This window comes from Phyllobates terribilis, unplaced genomic scaffold, assembly GCF_046119375.1.
Source record: "Phyllobates terribilis strain yellow unplaced genomic scaffold, ASM4611937v1 Scaffold_4__5_contigs__length_816908805, whole genome shotgun sequence".
In the NCBI taxonomy this organism is placed as follows: Eukaryota; Metazoa; Chordata; class Amphibia; order Anura; family Dendrobatidae; genus Phyllobates; species Phyllobates terribilis.
Window position 1 is genome coordinate 772,098,792 of NW_027362764.1, and position 20,079 is coordinate 772,118,870.

General features: G+C 38.2%; 1 protein-coding gene across 1 annotated transcript in view; it reads right to left on the reverse strand.

Moving 5' to 3' along the window:
• The window catches only part of FAM135B (family with sequence similarity 135 member B), a 337,247-nt gene that overhangs the window by 104,170 nt on the left and 212,998 nt on the right, over window positions 1-20,079 (reverse strand). Inside the window, exons 5-8 of the mRNA XM_073679922.1 lie at window positions 11,726-11,796; window positions 8,795-8,968; window positions 5,772-5,898; window positions 1,407-1,560 (exon numbers count right to left, since the gene is read on the reverse strand). Coding sequence (XP_073536023.1) covers window positions 1,407-1,560; window positions 5,772-5,898; window positions 8,795-8,968; window positions 11,726-11,796 — 526 coding nt within the window. The remainder of the gene's footprint in view (window positions 1-1,406; window positions 1,561-5,771; window positions 5,899-8,794; window positions 8,969-11,725; window positions 11,797-20,079) is intronic.

Consider the following 20,079-nt stretch of genomic DNA (forward strand, 5'->3'; position numbering starts at 1 on the left):
CCATTTTGAGATCTCTCCACAGGTGTTCTATGGGATTCAGGTCTGGACTCATTGCTGGCCACCTTAGAAGTCTCCAGTACTTTCTCTCAAACCATTTTATAGTGCTTTTGGAAGTGTGTTTTGGGTCATTGTCCTGCTGGAAGACCCATGACCTCTGAGGGAGACCCAGCTTTCTCACACTGGGCCCTACATTATGCTGAAAAATTTGTTGGTAGTCTTCGGACTTCATAATGCCATGCACACGGTCAAGCAGTCCAGTGCCAGGGGCAGCAAAGCAACCCCAAAACATCAGGGAACCTCCGCCATGTTTGACTGTAGGGACCGTGTTCTTTTCTTTGAATGCCTCTTTTTTTCCCTGTACACTCTATGTTGATGCTTTTTCCCAAAAAGCTCTACTTTTGTCTCATCTGACCAGAGAACATTCTTCCAAAACGTTTTAGGCTTTCTCAGGTAAGTTTTGGCAAACTCCAGCGTCGCTTTTTTATGTCTCGGGGTAAGAAGTGGGGTCTTCCTGGGTATCCTACCATACAGTCCCTTTTCATTCAGACGCCGACGGATAGTACGGGTTGACACTGTTGTACCCTCGGATTGCAGGGCAGCTTGAACTTGTTTGGATGTTAGTCGAGGTTCTTTATTCACCATCCGCACAATCTTGCGTTGAAATCTCTTGTCAATTTTTCTTTTCCGTCCACATCTAGGGAGGTTAGCCACAGTGCCATGGGCTTTAAACTTCTTGATGACACTGCGCACGGAAGACACAGGAACATTCAGGTCTTTGGAGATGGACTTGTAGCCTTGAGATTGCTCATGCTTCCTCACAATTTGGTTTCTCAAGTCCTCAGACAGTTCTTTGGTCTTCTTTCTTTTCTCCATGCTCAATGTGGTACACACAAGGACACAGGACAGAGGTTGAGTCAACTTTAATCCATGTTTACTGGCTGCAAGTGTGATTTAGTTATTGCCAACACCTGTTAGGTGCCACAGGTAAGTTACAGGTGCTGTTAATTACACGAATTAGAGAAGCATCACATGATTTTTCAAACAGTGCCAATACTTTTGTCCACCCCCTTTTTTAGGTTTGTTGTGGAATTGTATCCAATTTGGCTTTAGGACAATTCTTTTTGTGTTTTTTCATTGAAGACAAATTAAATGAAGAGAATAATACCAAAGAATTTGTGATTGCAATCATTTTCAGGAAGAAACTGAGTATTATCTGACAGAATTGCAGGGGTGCCAATACTTTTGGCCACCACTGTATGTGTTTTTTATCTTGCTTCAATAAATTTTTTATTTTTGAAATGTTCCTGATACGTTGATTACTTTTTGTGTAAATTTATGTCATTAGTGTCCCTCGACAAGTCCTTAACATTGGACAAGACAAATCATCTACCCAAGATTGCACTTACCTAATTCTGTATGAGATAAGTCTGGAACTTGTTTTATTAGTGAGGCATAGTACGCAGAAAGTCCGCTGTAAGACGCCAGCAGGAGGCAGCACAGATCCTTGTGCCACTTGTAGGCATGCTGGATGCAGGACTCCGAGGGGAGGTAGCAGGGTCCCTGAAGAGTAAGACGGAGTAATAAGTATAATACTACATAATACACTCCTGATTACTCACTCTGTGAGCGAAACACCTCCTCAGGAGCTGCACAAAGCGATCTGCTAGTTTGCTACAATGTATCAATCTGGAGTCACATCCAGAGTTGCATCCAGACTTCTTTGTAACCATTCACAGATCGCAGAAAAGGGCAGCATTGTATATCCTGTACTTCATTTTTTTATAAGGTCCTCCTACCAAAAAAAGGCCCAAATATTGACCACAAGGAAAAATATTAATAAAGGGGTTGTCCCCTTTCAACCAACCGTTGTCCATATGCTCAATTATTTGTAAAAATAAAAAAAAGCATTAATTACCGTGCCTGCATCCAGCGCCCTCATTTATGTTTGGCTGAAAAAGTGACGATCAGTGATTGGCTGCAGCGTTGTTACTGCTGGAGCCAAATAACAGAAACCAGGACAGCAGCAGAGTCGCAACGCTGGACGTCGGGAGGGTAAGTAAAGTTCTCCTTTTTCACAAATAATTGAGCAGATGGACAAAAGGTGGTTGAAAGGGGACAGCTCCTTTAATTGCTTAAAGTCACCGTTGCAACAACAGCCAAATAAGTACTCCCTATCATTTATGCCAGAAATGGATGCTCATAGGAGACGTAGATTTCAGATTCGGGACTATCAAGGAGGAGCCAAATTCTTTAGGGGCTCATTTGACTCCACCATATACAGAGGGGAAATTAAGTATTAGACACACTGCCAATTTTGCAAGTTTTCCCCCCTACAAAGAATGGAGAGTTCTGTAATGTTTATCGTAGGTCACTTCACCTGTGAGAGACAGAATCTAAAAATAAAAAACAGAAAATCACATTGTATGATTTCCACATAATTAATTTGTATTTTATTGCATGAATTAAATATTTGATTAACCAGCAATAATTCTGGCTCTCACAGACCTGTTAGTTTTACTTTAAGAAGCCCTCCTACTCTGCACTCATTGCCTGTATTAATTACACCTGTTTGAACTCGTTACCTGTATAAAAGACACCTGTCCACACACTCAATCACACTCCAACCTCTCCACCATGGCCAAGACCAAAGAGCTGTCTATGGACACCAGGGACAAAATTGTAGACCTGCACAAGCCTGGGGTGGGCTGCAGGACAATAGGCAAGCAGCTTGGTGAGAAGGCAACAACTGTTGGCACAATTAGTAGAAAATGGAAGAAACACAAGATGACTGTCAATCTTCCTCGGTCTGGGGCTCTATGCAAGATCTCGCCTCGTGGGGTAAGGATGATTCTGAGAAAGGTCAGGAATCAGCCCATAACTACACGGGAGGACATGGTCAATGACCTGAAGAGAGCTGGGACCACAGTCTCAAACATCACTGTTAGTAACACACTACACATACGCACGGTCCCACTGCTCATGCCAGCACATATCCAGGCCCGATTGAAGTTCACCAATGACCATCTGGATCATCTAGAGGAGGCATGGGAGAAGATCATGTGGTTAGATGAGACCAAAATAGAACTTTTTGCTATCAACTCTACTTGCCATGTTTGGAGGAAGATGAAGGATGAGTATCACCCCAAGAACACAGTCCCAACCATGAAGCATGGTGGGGAGAATCATCATACTTTGGGGATGCTTTTCTGCAAAGGGGACAGGACGACTGTACTGTATTGAAGGAAGGATTGATGGGGTCATGTATCGCGAGATTTTAGCCAACAAAATAAGAGCATCGAAGATGGGTCGTGGCTGGGCCTTCCAGAATGACAATGACCCGAAACACAGAGCCAGGGAAACTAAGGAGTGGCTTTCTAAGAAGCATTTCAAGGTCTTGGAGTGGTCTCCAGACCTGAACCCAATAGAGAATCTTTGGAGGGAGATTAAACTCAATGTTGCCCAGTGACAGCCCCGAAACCTGAAAGATCTGGAGAAGATCTGTATGGAGGAGGGGGCCAGAATTAGTGATGGGCGAACCTCTGACTGTTTTGGTCTGATGGGTTTAGACGAACGCCAAACAGTTTATTAAGAGTTAGGGTTCGGGTACCAGATCAGTAGCCGAACACAGACCTCATTCACATGAATGAGGGGCCCGAACATCCAGTGTTTGCCATGCTGCCATGTGCATGATGGCAAAATTAATACCATCGGTTAGAGGGTTGTGTCAGATGACCGCTTGAACCCGCAGATGTGACCGGAGGTAAAAAGTGTACCTCCAGTCACAGGCGTTGGCAGATGGGACTACTACACCCATCATCCTATGCCGGCTGTCGCAGATAACAGTAAGAGCAGGAGTGGCTGATGGGAATATTCATCGGCGCTATAAATAATTAATAAAAAAATGGTGTGGGTTCCCCTGTATTTTTAATAACTAGCCGGGGAAAACTGACAGCTGCGAGCTGCAACCCTCAGCTGTCAGCTTTAGCAAGGCCGATGTCCGGGCCCCCCGTTCCCACTCTGTCATCTGACAGGGTGGGAACCGCCGCGCTCTGACCGGTGATATTGAGCTTACCACCGATCAGTGCCGCCAGTGTTTCTCACACTGTCATACAGATGACAGCGAGAGGAACACTCGTTGTTCGGGGTGCCGAACCTAAACAGTAACACGGACTTACAGGTGAAGTCTGTGTTCGGGGTCCGTACATGAACAGTAGGTGTTCGGTACGGACCCATTCGCCCATCTCTAGCCAGAATCCCTGCTGCAGTGTGTGCAAACCTGGTGAAGAACTGCAGGAAACGTCTGACTTCTGTAATTGTAACAAAGGTTTCCGTACCAAATATTAAGTTCTGTTTTTCTATTTTATCAAATACTTATTTCATGCAATAAGATTCAAATTAATTATGTAAGAATCATATAATGTGATTTTCTGGATTTTTTTAGATTCTGTCTCTCACAGGTGAAGTGACCTACGATAAACATTACAGACCTCTCCATTCTGTGTTGGTGGGAAAACCTGCAAAATCAGCAGTGTATCAAATACTTATTTTCCCCACTGTACAAGCCCCCTTTGTTTTTGATGCAAAATTGCAGGTTAAATTTAGTTTTCAGCTTTTCCACCAAAAAAAAAAAAACATGATTGCAATGATGCCGCCAACTGTAAACTGACACAAATGATTCATGGGACTTTCCAACAAAAATAAGGGCAGCTGCTAAGCACAGATACCGGATACCATTGTGGCATTTGTATATTTGATTCTTTAGGCTATGTGCCCACGATGCAGAAATGCTCCGGATTTTTTACTGAGCGTTTCTGCATCTCCCTGGCAGAAAAAAACGCATGCGGATTGTACATGCGGATTGTACATGCGGATGGTACATGCGGATTGTACATGCGGATTGTACATGCGGATTGTACATGCGGTTTCCTGCCAGGGACATGCGGATGTGAAGCGGTCTTCACTTGCATTTCCGCATGCAGGTTGACAAGCGCTTTCCAAACGATTTTAGCATCACTTGGAAAGTGCTTGTCAACTCGGTGACACTATATAAATCCATGCAACCGGCAAGCGGCATGGATTTATACAGTGTGACCGAAAGAATGGTAAAAAATAAAAAATATATATATACTTACCCTCTGATGACCCCGGTGTCTTGCTTCACTCCGTCCTCCCTTGCCGGCAGCTCGCGGTACACTGAAGGACCTGCCGTCACATGACTAAATGACGTCAGCACAGATCCTTCAGTCCATCGCGATCTGCCGGCAAGTGAAGACCAGCGCAGCGGGGGCTGCCAGAAGGTAAATATAATATTTAATTTTTTATTTTATTCTTTTTTTCACAGGTTCTATGGTACCCGGGTCCGGAGGAGAGTCTCCTGTCCTCCACACCCGGGTACCATCCGAAAATTGAAACGCATATTATCCATGTGTGCAAATGTGCTGACACGGATATTATGCATTTCAATGCAAGTCAATGGCAGCAATTACGCTGCGTGCCCTCAAAATTAATGGACATGCTGCGCATTTTTCCGCAATGATAATCCGCAGCGGAAATTTCCGCAGCATCTGCACAGCACATGCGGATTATCATTGGGGAACATGGCAGATCTTCTACCAAGCGTTTTTTAAGCGTTTCTGCAGCGTTTTTGCTGCTGCGGAAACGCTTAAAAAACACATCGTGGGCACACAGCCTTATTGTTTGCTTTCATCTTTACTAGAATCTTCTTTTTTATATATTATGAAAGTAAGTACACCCAAGGGTCTATCTGTTACCTCAGCAGGCGCTGGCTTACAGTAGGCTGCCCCAAACACCAGATTCTCGAGTGAAACGCTCGTCTGTTCCATCCCCATGTCCTGATTACTTTTTCCCAACCAGGAACCTTTCACTGGTCGAACAAAACTGGAAAACAGAAGAAATGCTAAAGATCGGTGTACGGATTATCCAGGATGTTACTTTATGCCCATATCTTATATACTCCTTCTATCTGCTCAATTCTGTCCTCTGTTTCTCTTTCTTTCATGCATTCTTTCTTTCTTTCTCCTTTTCTTTTTCCCTTTCTTTTCTCTTTGTCTTTCTTTCTTTCAGCCTTTCTTCCTCTCTCTTTTTTTCTTTCTCCCATTGTTTCCTTCTTTTCTCTTTTTCTCCCATTCTCTCTCTCTATCTCTTTCTTTCTCCATTTCTCTTTCTTTCTCTCTCCTTCTTTTTCTTTCTTTCTCCTTTTCTTTTTTGCCTTTCTTTTTATTTCTCTCTTTGTCTTTCTTTCTTTCTCTGCCTCTCTCGCTTTTTTTCTTTTTCCCATTGTTTCTATCTTTTCTCTCTTTCTCCCATTCTCTCTCTCTTTCTTTCTATTTCTATCCCTCTTTCTTTCTCAATTTCTTTCTTTCTATCTCTTCCTTTCGTTTTCTTTGCTCCTTGCTTCATTTTTTTCCCTTTCTCTTTCTTAGGCCACGGCCCCACTATCAGTATTTAGTCAGTATTCGGTCAGTATTTTTTCTCAGGAGTGGGAGCAAAAACCAGGAGAGGAACAATCAGAGAAAAGGTATAATGGAAACAAGTCACCAATTCTATCACCCACTCCTGGTTTCAGCTCCCACTCCTGAGAAAAACTACTGACCAAATACTCATAGTGGGGTTCCTCCTTCCTTCCTTCCTTCCATCCTTCATTCCTTCCTTCCTCTCTTTCTCTCTTTCTCTCTTTCTTTCCTTCTCCCTTTCTTTCCTTCTTTCTCTCTTTCCTTCTTTCTTTCCCTCTTTCTCTCTTTCTCTCTTTCTTTCCTTCTCTCTTTCCCTCTCTCTTTCTCTCTTTCCTTGTTTCTTTCCTTCTCTCTTTCCCTCTCTCTTTCTCTCTCTCTTTCCTTCTTTCTTTCCTTCTCTCTTTCCCTCTCTCTTTCCCTCTCTCGTTCTCTCTTTCTCTCTTTCCTTCTTTCTTTCCTTCTCTCTTTCCCTCTCTCTTTCCCTCTCTCTTTCCCTCTCTTTCCCTCTCTCTTTCCCTCTCTCTTTCTCTCTTTCCTTCTCTCTTTCCCTCTCTCTTTCCCTCTCTCTTTCTCTCTCTTTCCTTCTTTCTTTCCTTCTCTCTTTCCCTCTCTCTTTCCCTCTCTCTTTCTCTCTTTCCTTCTTTCTTTCCTTCTCTCTTTCCCTCTCTCTTTCCCTCTCTCTTTCCTTCTTTCTTTCCTTCTCTCTTTCCCTCTCTCTTTCCCTTTCTCTTTCCCTCTCTCTTTCTCTCTTTCCTTCTCTCTTTCCCTCTCTCTTTCCCTCTCTCTTTCTCTCTCTTTCCTTCTTTCTTTCCTTCTCTCTTTCCTTCTCTCTTTCCCTCTCTCTTTCTCTCTTTCCTTGTTTCTTTCCTTCTCTCTTTCCCTCTCTCTTTCTCTCTCTCTTTCCTTCTTTCTTTCCTTCTCTCTTTCCCTCTCTCTTTCCCTCTCTCGTTCTCTCTTTCCTTCTTTCTTTCCTTCTCTCTTTCCCTCTCTCTTTCCCTCTCTCTTTCCCTCTCTCTTTCCCTCTCTTTCCCTCTCTCTTTCCCTCTCTCTTTCTCTCTTTCCCTCTCTCTTTCCCTCTCTCTTTCCCTCTCTCTTTCTCTCTCTTTCCTTCTTTCTTTCCTTCTCTCTTTCCCTCTCTCTTTCCCTCTCTCTTTCCCTCTCTCTTTCTCTCTTTCTCTCTTTCCTTCTTTCTTTCCTTCTCTCTTTCCCTCTCTCTTTCCCTCTCTCTTTCCTTCTTTCTTTCCTTCTCTCTTTCCCTCTCTCTTTCCCTTTCTCTTTCCCTCTCTCTTTCTCTCTTTCCTTCTCTCTTTCCCTCTCTCTTTCCCTCTCTCTTTCTCTCTCTTTCTTTCTTTCTTTCCTTCTCTCTTTCCTTCTCTCTTTCCCTCTCTCTTTCTCTCTTTCTTTCCTTCTCTCTTTCCCTCTCTCTTTCTCTCTTTCCTTGTTTCTTTCCTTCTCTCTTTCCCTCTCTCTTTCTCTCTCTCTTTCCTTCTTTCTTTCCTTCTCTCTTTCCCTCTCTCTTTCCCTCTCTCGTTCTCTCTTTCTCTCCTTCCTTCTCTCTTTCCCTCTCTCTTTCCCTCTCTCTTTCCCTCTCTTTCCCTCTCTCTTTCCCTCTCTCTTTCTCTCTTTCCTTCTCTCTTTCCCTCTCTCCTTCCCTCTCTCTTTCTCTCTCTTTCCTTCTTTCTTTCCTTCTCTCTTTCCCTCTCTCTTTCCCTCTCTCTTTCTCTCTTTCCTTCTTTCTTTCCTTCTCTCTTTCCCTCTCTCTTTCCCTCTCTCTTTCCTTCTTTCTTTCCTTCTCTCTTTCCCTCTCTCTTTCCCTTTCTCTTTCCTTCTCTCTTTCCCTCTCTCTTTCTCTCTTTCCTTCTCTCTTTCCCTCTCTCTTTTCCTCTCTCTTTCGCTCTCTTTCCTTCTTTCTTTCCTTCTCTCTTTCCCTCTCTCTTTCCTTCTCTCTTTCCCTCTCTCTTTCCCTCTCTCTTTCCTTCTCTCTTTCCCTCTCTCTTTCTCTCTCTCTTTCTCTCTCTCTTTCCTTCTTTCTTTCCTTCTCTCTTTCCCTCTCTTTCTTTCTTTCTCTTCCTTTCCTTTTATTTGTTTCTTGCTTTCTTTTTTCCCTTTCTCTCTTTCTCTCTTTCTTTCTCTCTTTCTTTCTTTCTATCTAGCTCCTTCCTTCCAACTCCATGACTCCTGTCTATCCAACAAAGAAAATCCTATTTCTCGGTGACTTATTTTGGCACTTGGGGGTTTTGTAGAACATCTGATTGCTTTCCTCCATGTCACAGACCCCCACAAGCACCAGGGAGCGGCAGCCGTTGTGCGGCATGTTTTACCTTGTAAGCGGCTGATGTAAGGCCAGCAGTGAAGCGTGCACAGTTACAGAGATCACCGACAAGTGGAAATAGTCGAACATGACAGGGACATGGTGGTGCAAACCTCTTCTTGGGTGGAAATGAAGACCTAAAGTGCGGCTGCTTATCAGGGGGACGGCGGAGATGTCTTTGAGCCTGAAAGAGATGTTTACACTGGTTACACCGCAGAGTCAGATGCGATTCACTTTATGGCTTTCCATGATGATCACATCCGTGATTATAGTCCAGATCGTCAAAAGTTCTGAGTTTCTGGGATAAGATCCTGCCCCCATATGAATGGCTGCTTATACTCCATGGTGCTTGATTTACAGTGCCCCCCATACTATGTACTATTACATGATGTGCAATGCTTCCACACCTCTGTAATGATACATTACTGGCCAATAGGAATGCCTTACAATGACTTAATAAATGGCGCCATACTGTAAACAATTAAAATTAACATACAGTGACCAAATAACACTGCCACACATTGGCCACTTTCAGATCGTATCCTAAGTCCAATGCTCTAAAGTTCTTCTCCCACTAATTCCTCTCAAAAAAAATATTACACTGTACAATAACAGCGCCACACAATGTCTAAAAAAATACCGCTACGTAGTATAAAAATAATATTACCGTACGGTGACTAAATAATAGGGCCATTCATTTGTCACTTTCAGACAGTGACCTAAATAATGCAATACAGTGCCACCACAATGCTCTACCAAAATAATATACCGCCATACAGTGCACAAATAATATTAACATACAGTGATCAAATAACAGCTCAAAACATTGATGACTTTCCAAGAGTTATAAACTAAATAACAATGCTATAGCTACACTCTGCAAAAATAACATACTGTTTAATAATGGCACATCGTAATATCTAAATAAATGCCGCCAAGCAGTGCACAAATAATACTAACATACAGTGATCAAATAACAGCTCAATACATTAATGACTCTCAGAGAGTTATAAACTAAATATGATGCCAAAGAGTATCCCCATTACACTCTGAAAAAATAACATACTGTTTAATAACAGCATTGTACAATATCTAAATAAATACTGCCATACAGTGCACAAACAAAGCAAATACAATGGTGTGAAAAAGTATTTGCCCCTTTCCTGATTTCTTATTCTTTTGCATGTTTGTCACACTTAAATGTTTCAGATCACAAAACAAATTTAAATATTAGGCAAAGATAACACAAGTAATCACAAAATGCAGTTTCTAAATTAAGGTCTTTATTATTAAGGGAAAAAGAAATCCAAACCTACAGGGCTCTGTGTGAAAAAGTGATTGCCCTCCCCCCAAAAAACATAAATTAACTGTGGTTTATCACATCTTTGGAAAGCGGAGTACAATTTCTCTAGCCACACACAGGCCTGATTACTGCCACCCCTGTTCTCAATCAAGAAATCACTTAAATAGGACCTGCCTGACAAAATGAAGTAGACCAAACAATCTTCAAACGCTAGACATCATGCTGAAACCCAAAGAAAATCAGGAACAACTGAGAAACAGAGTAATTGAGATCTATCAGTCTGGAAAAGATTACAAAGCCATTTCTAAAGTTTTGGGACTCCAGCGAACCACAGTGAGAGCCATTATCCACAAATGGCGAAAACGTGGAACAGTGGTGAACCTTCCCAAGAGTGGCCGGCCAACCAAAAGTATCCCAAGAGGACAGCGACAAGTCATCCAAAAGGTCACAAAAGACCCCACAACAACATCCAAAGAACTGCAGGCCTCACTTGAATCAGTTAAGGTCATTGTCTATGAGTATACTATAAGAAAGAGACTGGGCAAAAATGGCATGCATGGCAGAGTTCCAAGATGAAAACCACTGCTAAGTAAAAATAACATAAATGCTCATCTCAGTTTTGCCAGACAATCTCTTAATGATCGCCAAAACTTTTGGGAGAATACTCTGTAGACTGACGAGACAAAAGTTGAACTTTTTGGAAGGTGTATGTCCCTTTACATCTGGCGTAGAAGTAACACAGGATTTCAGAAAAGGAACATCATACCAACACTAAAATATGGTGGTGGTAGTGTGATGGTCTGGGGCTGTTTTGCTGCTTCAGGACCTGGAAGACTTGCTGTGGTAAATGGAGCCATGAATTCTGCTGTCTACCAAAAAATCCTGAAGGCGAATGTCCGGCCATCTGTTCGTGACTTCAAGCTGAAGCGCACTTGGGTTATGCAGCAGGACAATGATCCAACACACACCAGCAAGTCCACCTCTGAATGGCTTAAGAAAAACAAAATTAAGACTTTGAAGTGGCCTAGTCAAAGTCCTGACCTTAATCTGATTGAGATGGTGTGGCATGAACTTAAAAAGGTGGTTTATGCTCGGAAACCCTCCAATGTGGCTGAATTACAGTAATCTTGCAAAGATGTGTAGCCAACATTCCTCCAGAGCTTTGAAATGACTCAGTGCCAGTAATCACAAAAACTTTATGGCAGTTGTTGCTGCTAAGGGCGGCCCAACCAGTTATTAGGTTTAGGGGGCAATCATTTTTTCACACAGGGCCCTGTAGGTTTGGATTTCTTTTTCCCTTAATAAAAAAGACCTTCATTTAAAAACCGCATCTTGTGTTATCTTTGTCTAATATTTGCATTTGTTTTGTAATCTGAAACATTTAAGTGTGAAAACATGCAAAAGAATAAGAAATCAGGAAGGGGGGCGAACACTTTTTTATACCACTGTATACAGTGACCATATAGTAATGCCATACTTAAGGAAATCAAATAAGAGTGCTATGCAATGAACCATCTGCAATGCCGCTTCAACCTAGTGCAGAACCTAAAGGCGAGCAATATCAGAGGGGCAACAGCAGCTTCAGCCCACCCTAATATTCTGCACCCACTGCAGAAGGGTATTCTCTTAATTACTTACTGCTGCTCACTGTCTGTAAAGTGCAGGTCCAACTTCAGCTGAAAATCTACTTCACTCAAAGCGTCTTCCACCTAAGAAAAGAACAAAGAGTAAATGACAGAGTCCAAGTCCTGTGTTATCCGTGTGTGATCCATCGGGCGATCAACAACCATCCAGCGATCACTGTGCACAGATACATTACTGTGCTATGGACTTTGTAAATGTTAACAGAACATTTCTACAAACTTATCATTTGTTCAAGGGGTGGTAAGGTGAACATTAATTACAACCTATCCAGGAGAGAGACGATAACTTACAGATCGGAGGGGACCCAACCCCTGGGATTCGCACAAAAAAGCAGAACAGGGAACTTTTATCCCCTTTAGAATAGAGCAAAGGAGCACATAATGGACCACCACTCTATTTATTCTCTATGGGGACTGACGGAGAAAGCTGATCACAGTGTCAGTCTGCCCCATATGGAATGGAGAGACGGTCACGTATGTGCATTACGGCTTCATTCTAACAGGGATAAAAGTGCCACGTTTATCGCCTATGAGAGCAGGTCCCAGCGGTAGGAAATCAATAATCTATAAGTTATTATTATCCATTGTTGTTAATATACCACCAGCAGACAACACTTTTTATGACCATCTGTGCACCATGCTATTAATAAGAAAAGTGTATAGAAGTTATATTATAGTAGTTATATTCTTGTACATAGGAGCAGTATTATAGTAGTGATATTCTTGTACATAGGGGGCAGTATTATAGTAGTTATATTCTTGTACATAGGGGACAGTATTATAGTAGTTATATTCTTGTACATAGGAGCAGTATTATAGTAGTTATATTCTTGTACATAGGAGCAGTATTATAGTAGTGATATTCTTGTACATAGGGAGCAGTATTATAGTAGTTATATTCTTGCACATAGGGGGCAGTATTATAGTAGTTATATTCTTGTACATAGGGAGCAGTATTATAGTAGTTATATTCTTGTACATAGGGAGCAGTATTATAGTAGTTATATGCTTGTACATAGAGGGCAGTATTCTAGTAGTTATATTCTTGAATATAGGGGGCAGTATTATAGTAGTCATATTCTTGTACATAGCGGCAGTATTATAGTAGTTATATTCTTGTACATAGGAGCAGTATTCTAGTAGTTATATTCTTGTATATAGGGGGCAGTATTATAGTAGTCATATTCTTGTACATAGCGGCAGTATTATAGTAGTTATATTCTTGTACATAGGAGCAGTATTCTAGTAGTTATATTCTTGTATATAGGGGGCAGTATTATAGTAGTTATATTCTTGTACATAGGGAGCAGTATTATAGTAGTTATATTCTTGTACATAGCGGCAGTATTATAGTAGTTATATTCTTGTGTATAGGGAGCAGTATTATAGTAGTTATATTCTTGTGTATAGGGAGCAGTATTATAGTAGTTATATTCTTGTACATAGGAGCAGTATTATAGTAGTTATATTCTTGTACATAGGAGCAGTATTATAGTAGTGATATTCTTGTACATAGGGAGCAGTATTATAGTAGTTATATTCTTGCACATAGGGGGCAGTATTATAGTAGTTATATTCTTGTACATAGGGAGCAGTATTATAGTAGTTATATTCTTGTACATAGGGAGCAGTATTATAGTAGTTATATGCTTGTACATAGAGGGCAGTATTCTAGTAGTTATATTCTTGAATATAGGGGGCAGTATTATAGTAGTCATATTCTTGTACATAGCGGCAGTATTATAGTAGTTATATTCTTGTACATAGGAGCAGTATTCTAGTAGTTATATTCTTGTATATAGGGGGCAGTATTATAGTAGTCATATTCTTGTACATAGCGGCAGTATTATAGTAGTTATATTCTTGTACATAGGAGCAGTATTCTAGTAGTTATATTCTTGTATATAGGGGGCAGTATTATAGTAGTTATATTCTTGTACATAGGGAGCAGTATTATAGTAGTTATATTCTTGTACATAGCGGCAGTATTATAGTAGTTATATTCTTGTACATAGGGAGCAGTATTATAGCAGTTATATTCTTGTACATAGGGAGCAGTATTAGAGTAGTTATATTCCTGTACATAGGGGGCAGTATTATAGTAGTTATATTCTTGTACATAGGAGCAGTATTATAGCAGTTATATTCTTGTACATAGGAGCAGTATTATAGTAGTTATATTCTTGTACATAGGGGGCAGTATTATAGTAGTTATATTCTTGTACATAGGAGCAGTATTATAGTAGTTATATTCTCATACATAGGAGCAGTATTATAGTAGTTATATTCTTGCACATAGGGAGCAGTATTATAGTAGTTATATTCCTGTACATAGGGGGCAGTATTATAGTAGTTATATTCTTGTACATAGGAGCACTATTATAGTAGTTATATTCCTGTACATAGGGGGCAGTATTATAGTAGTTATATTCTTGTACATAGGAGCAGTATTATAGCAGTTATATTCTTGTACATAGGAGCAGTATTATAGTAGTTATATTCCTGTACATAGGGGGCAGTATTATAGTAGTTATATTCTTGTACATAGGAGCAGTATTATAGCAGTTATATTCTTGTACATAGGAGCAGTATTATAGTAGTTATATTCTTGTACATAGGGGGCAGTATTATAGTAGTTATATTCTTGTACATAGGAGCAGTATTATAGTAGTTATATTCTCATACATAGGAGCAGTATTATAGTAGTTATATTCTTGTACATAGGGAGCAGTATTATAGTAGTTATATTCTTGTACATAGGAGCAGTATTATAGTAGTTATATTCTTGTACATAGGAGCAGTATTATAGTAGTTATATTCTTGTACATAGGAGCAGTATTATAGTAGTTATATTCTTGTACATAGGGGCAGTATTATAGTAGTTATATTCTTGTATATAGGAGCACAATTATAGTACTTATATTCTTGTACATAGGGGGCAGTATTATAGTAGTTATATTCTTGTACATAAGGGGCAGTATTATAGTAGTTATATTCTTGCACATAGGAGCAGTATTATAGTAGTTATATTCTTGTACATAGGAGCACAATTATAGTACTTATATTCCTGTACATAGGGGGCAGTATTATAGTAGTTATATTCTTGTACATAGGGGCAGTATTATAGTAGTTATATTCTTGTACATAGGAGCAGTATTATAGTAGTTATATTCTTGTACATAGGAGCAGTATTATAGTAGTTATATTCTTGTACATAGGAGCAGTATTATAGTAGTGATATTCTTATACATAGGGAGCAGTATTATAGTAGTTATATTCTTGCACATAGGGGGCAGTATTATAGTAGTTATATGCTTGTACATAGGGAGCAGTATTATAGTAGTTATATTCTTGTACATAGGGAGCAGTATTATAGTAGTTATATGCTTGTACATAGAGGGCAGTATTCTAGTAGTTATATTCTTGAATATAGGGGGCAGTATTATAGTACTCATATTCTTGTACATAGCGGCAGTATTATAGTAGTTATATTCTTGTACATAGGAGCAGTATTCTAGTAGTTATATTCTTGTATATAGGGGGCAGTATTATAGTAGTCATATTCTGGTACATAGCGGCAGTATTATAGTAGTTATATTCTTGTACATAGGGAGCAGTATTATAGCAGTTATATTCTTGTACATAGGGAGCAGTATTAGAGTAGTTATATTCCTGTACATAGGGGGCAGTATTATAGTAGTTATATTCTTGTACATAGGAGCAGTATTATAGCAGTTATATTCTTGTACATAGGAGCAGTATTATAGTAGTTATATTCTTGTACATAGGGGGCAGTATTATAGTAGTTATATTCTTGTACATAGGAGCAGTATTATAGTAGTTATATTCTCATACATAGGAGCAGTATTATAGTAGTTATATTCTTGTACATAGGGAGCAGTATTATAGTAGTTATATTCCTGTACATAGGGGGCAGTATTATAGTAGTTATATTCTTGTACATAGGAGCACTATTATAGTAGTTATATTCCTGTACATAGGGGGCAGTATTATAGTAGTTATATTCTTGTACATAGGAGCAGTATTATAGCAGTTATATTCTTGTACATAGGAGCAGTATTATAGTAGTTATATTCCTGTACATAGGGGGCAGTATTATAGTAGTTATATTCTTGTACATAGGAGCAGTATTATAGCAGTTATATTCTTGTACATAGGAGCAGTATTATAGTAGTTATATTCTTGTACATAGGGGGCAGTATTATAGTAGTTATATTCTCATACATAGGAGCAGTATTATAGTAGTTATATTCTTGGACATAGGGAGCAGTATTATAGTAGTTATATTCTTGTACATAGGAGCAGTATTATAGTAGTTATATTCTTGTACATAGGAGCAGTATTATAGTAGTTATATTCTTGTACATAGGAGCAGTATTATAGTAGTTATATTCTTGTACATAGGGGCAGTATTATAGTAGTTATATTCTTGTATATAGGAGCACAATTATAGTACTTATATTCTTGTACATAGGGGGCAGTATTATAGTAGTTATATTCTTGTACATAAGGGGCAGTATTATAGTAGTTATATTCTTGCACATAGGGAGCAGTATTATAGTAGTTATATTCTTGTACATAGGGGGCAGTATTGTAGTAGTTATATCCTTGTACATAGGGGGCAGTATTATAGTAGTTATATCCTTATACATAGGGTGCAGTATTATAGTAGTTTTATTCCTGTATAAAGGAGCAGTATTAGAGTAGTAATATTCTTGTGCATAGGGGCAGTATTATAGTAGTTATATTCTTGTATATAGGAGTAGTATTTGAGTAGTTATATTCTTGTACATAGGGGGCAGTATTATAGTAGTTATATTCTTGTACATAGGGGGCAGTATTATAGTAGTCAAATTCCTGTACATAGGGGGCAGTATTATAGTAGTTATATTCTTGTACATAGGAAGCAGTATTATGTAGTTATATTCTTGTACATAGGGAGCAGTATTATAGTAGTTATATTCTTGTATATTGGAGCAGTATTATAGTAGTTATATTCTTGCACATAGGAGCAGTATTATGGAGGTTATATTCTTGCTCATAGTAGCAATATTACAGTAGTTATATTCTTGTACATAGGGGACAGTATTATAGTAGTTATATTCTTGTACATAGGGAGCAGTATTATAGTAGTTATATTCTTGTACATAGGGAGCAGTATTATAGTAGTTAGATTCTTGTACATAGGAGCAGTATTATAGTAGTTATATTCTTGTACATAGGAGCAGTATTATAGTAGTTACATTCATATACATAGGAGCAGTATTATAGTAGTTATATTCTTGTATATAGGAGCACTATAATAGTACTTATATTCTTGTACATGGGGAGCAGTATTATAGCAGTTATATTCTTGTACATAGGGAGCAGTATTAGAGTAGTTATATTCTTGTACATAGGGGGCAGTATTATAGTAGTTATATTCTTGTACATAGGGGGCAGTATTATAGTAGTTATATTCTTGTACATAGGAGCAGTATTATAGCAGTTATATTCTTGTACATAGGAGCAGTATTATAGTAGTTATATTCCTGTACATAGGGGGCAGTATTATAGTAGTTATATTCTTGTACATAGGAGCAGTATTATAGCAGTTATATTCTTGTACATAGGAGCAGTATTATAGTAGTTATATTCTTGTACATAGGGGGCAGTATTATAGTAGTTATATTCTTGTACATAGGAGCAGTATTATAGTAGTTATATTCTCATACATAGGAGCAGTATTATAGTAGTTATATTCTTGTACATAGGGAGCAGTATTATAGTAGTTATATTCTTGTACATAGGAGCAGTATTATAGTAGTTATATTCTTGTACATAGGAGCAGTATTATAGTAGTTATATTCTTGTACATAGGAGCAGTATTATAGTAGTTATATTCTTGTACATAGGGGCAGTATTATAGTAGTTATATTCTTGTATATAGGAGCACAATTATAGTACTTATATTCTTGTACATAGGGGGCAGTATTATAGTAGTTATATTCTTGTACATAAGGGGCAGTATTATAGTAGTTATATTCTTGCACATAGGAGCAGTATTATAGTAGTTATATTCTTGTACATAGGAGCACAATTATAGTACTTATATTCTTGTACATAGGGGGCAGTATTATAGTAGTTATATTCTTGTACATAGGGGCAGTATTATAGTAGTTATATTCTTGTACATAGGAGCAGTATTATAGTAGTTATATTCTTGTACATAGGAGCAGTATTATAGTAGTTATATTCTTGTACATAGGAGCAGTATTATAGTAGTGATATTCTTATACATAGGGAGCAGTATTATAGTAGTTATATTCTTGCACATAGGGGGCAGTATTATAGTAGTTATACGCTTGTACATAGGGAGCAGTATTATAGTAGTTATATTCTTGTACATAGGGAGCAGTATTATAGTAGTTATATGCTTGTACATAGAGGGCAGTATTCTAGTAGTTATATTCTTGAATATAGGGGGCAGTATTATAGTAGTCATATTCTTGTACATAGCGGCAGTATTATAGTAGTTATATTCTTGTACATAGGAGCAGTATTCTAGTAGTTATATTCTTGTATATAGGGGGCAGTATTATAGTAGTCATATTCTTGTACATAGCGGCAGTATTATAGTACTTATATTCTTGTACATAGGGAGCAGTATTATAGCAGTTATATTCTTGTACATAGGGAGCAGTATTAGAGTAGTTATATTCCTGTACATAGGGGGCAGTATTATAGTAGTTATATTCTTGTACATAGGAGCAGTATTATAGCAGTTATATTCTTGTACATAGGAGCAGTATTATAGTAGTTATATTCTTGTACATAGGGGGCAGTATTATAGTAGTTATATTCTTGTACATAGGAGCAGTATTATAGTAGTTATATTCTCATACATAGGAGCAGTATTATAGTAGTTATATTCTTGTACATAGGGAGCAGTATTATAGTAGTTATATTCCTGTACATAGGGGGCAGTATTATAGTAGTTATATTCTTGTACATAGGAGCACTATTATAGTAGTTATATTCCTGTACATAGGGGGCAGTATTATAGTAGTTATATTCTTGTACATAGGAGCAGTATTATAGCAGTTATATTCTTGTACATAGGAGCAGTATTATAGTAGTTATATTCCTGTACATAGGGGGCAGTATTATAGTAGTTATATTCTTGTACATAGGAGCAGCATTATAGCAGTTATATTCTTGTACATAGGAGCAGTATTATAGTAGTTATATTCTTGTACATAGGGGGCAGTATTATAGTAGTTATATTCTTGTACATAGGAGCAGTATTATAGTAGTTATATTCTCATACATAGGAGCAGTATTATAGTAGTTATATTCTTGTACATAGGGAGCAGTATTATAGTAGTTATATTCTTGTACATAGGAGCAGTATTATAGTAGTTATATTCTTGTACATAGGAGCAGTATTATAGTAGTTATATTCTTGTACATAGGAGCAGTATTATAGTAGTTATATTCTTGTACATAGGGGCAGTATTATAGTAGTTATATTCTTGTATATAGGAGCACAATTATAGTACTTATATTCTTGTACATAGGGGGCAGTATTATAGTAGTTATATTCTTGTACATAAGGGGCAGTATTATAGTAGTTATATTCTTGTACATAGGAGCAGTATTATAGTAGTTATATTCTCATACATAGGAGCAGTATTATAGTAGTTATATTCTTGTACATAGGGAGCAGTATTATAGTAGTTATATTCTTGTACATAGGAGCAGTATTATAGTAGTTATATTCTTGTACATAGGAGCAGTATTATAGTAGTTATATTCTTGTACATAGGAGCAGTATTATAGTAGTTATATTCTTGTACATAGGGGCAGTATTATAGTAGTTATATTCTTGTATATAGGAGCACAATTATAGTACTTATATTCTTGTACATAGGGGGCAGTATTATAGTAGTTATATTCTTGTACATAAGGGGCAGTATTATAGTAGTTATATTCTTGCACATAGGAGCAGTATTATAGTAGTTATATTCTTGTACATAGGAGCACAATTATAGTACTTATATTCTTGTACATAGGGGGCAGTATTATAGTAGTTATATTCTTGTACTTAGGGGCAGTATTATAGTAGTTATATTCTTGTACATAGGAGCAGTATTATAGTAGTTATATTCTTGTACATAGGAGCAGTATTATAGTAGTTATATTCTTGTACATAGGAGCAGTATTATAGTAGTGATATTCTTATACATAGGGAGCAGTATTATAGTAGTTATATTCTTGCACATAGGGGGCAGTATTATAGTAGTTATACGCTTGTACATAGGGAGCAGTATTATAGTAGTTATATTC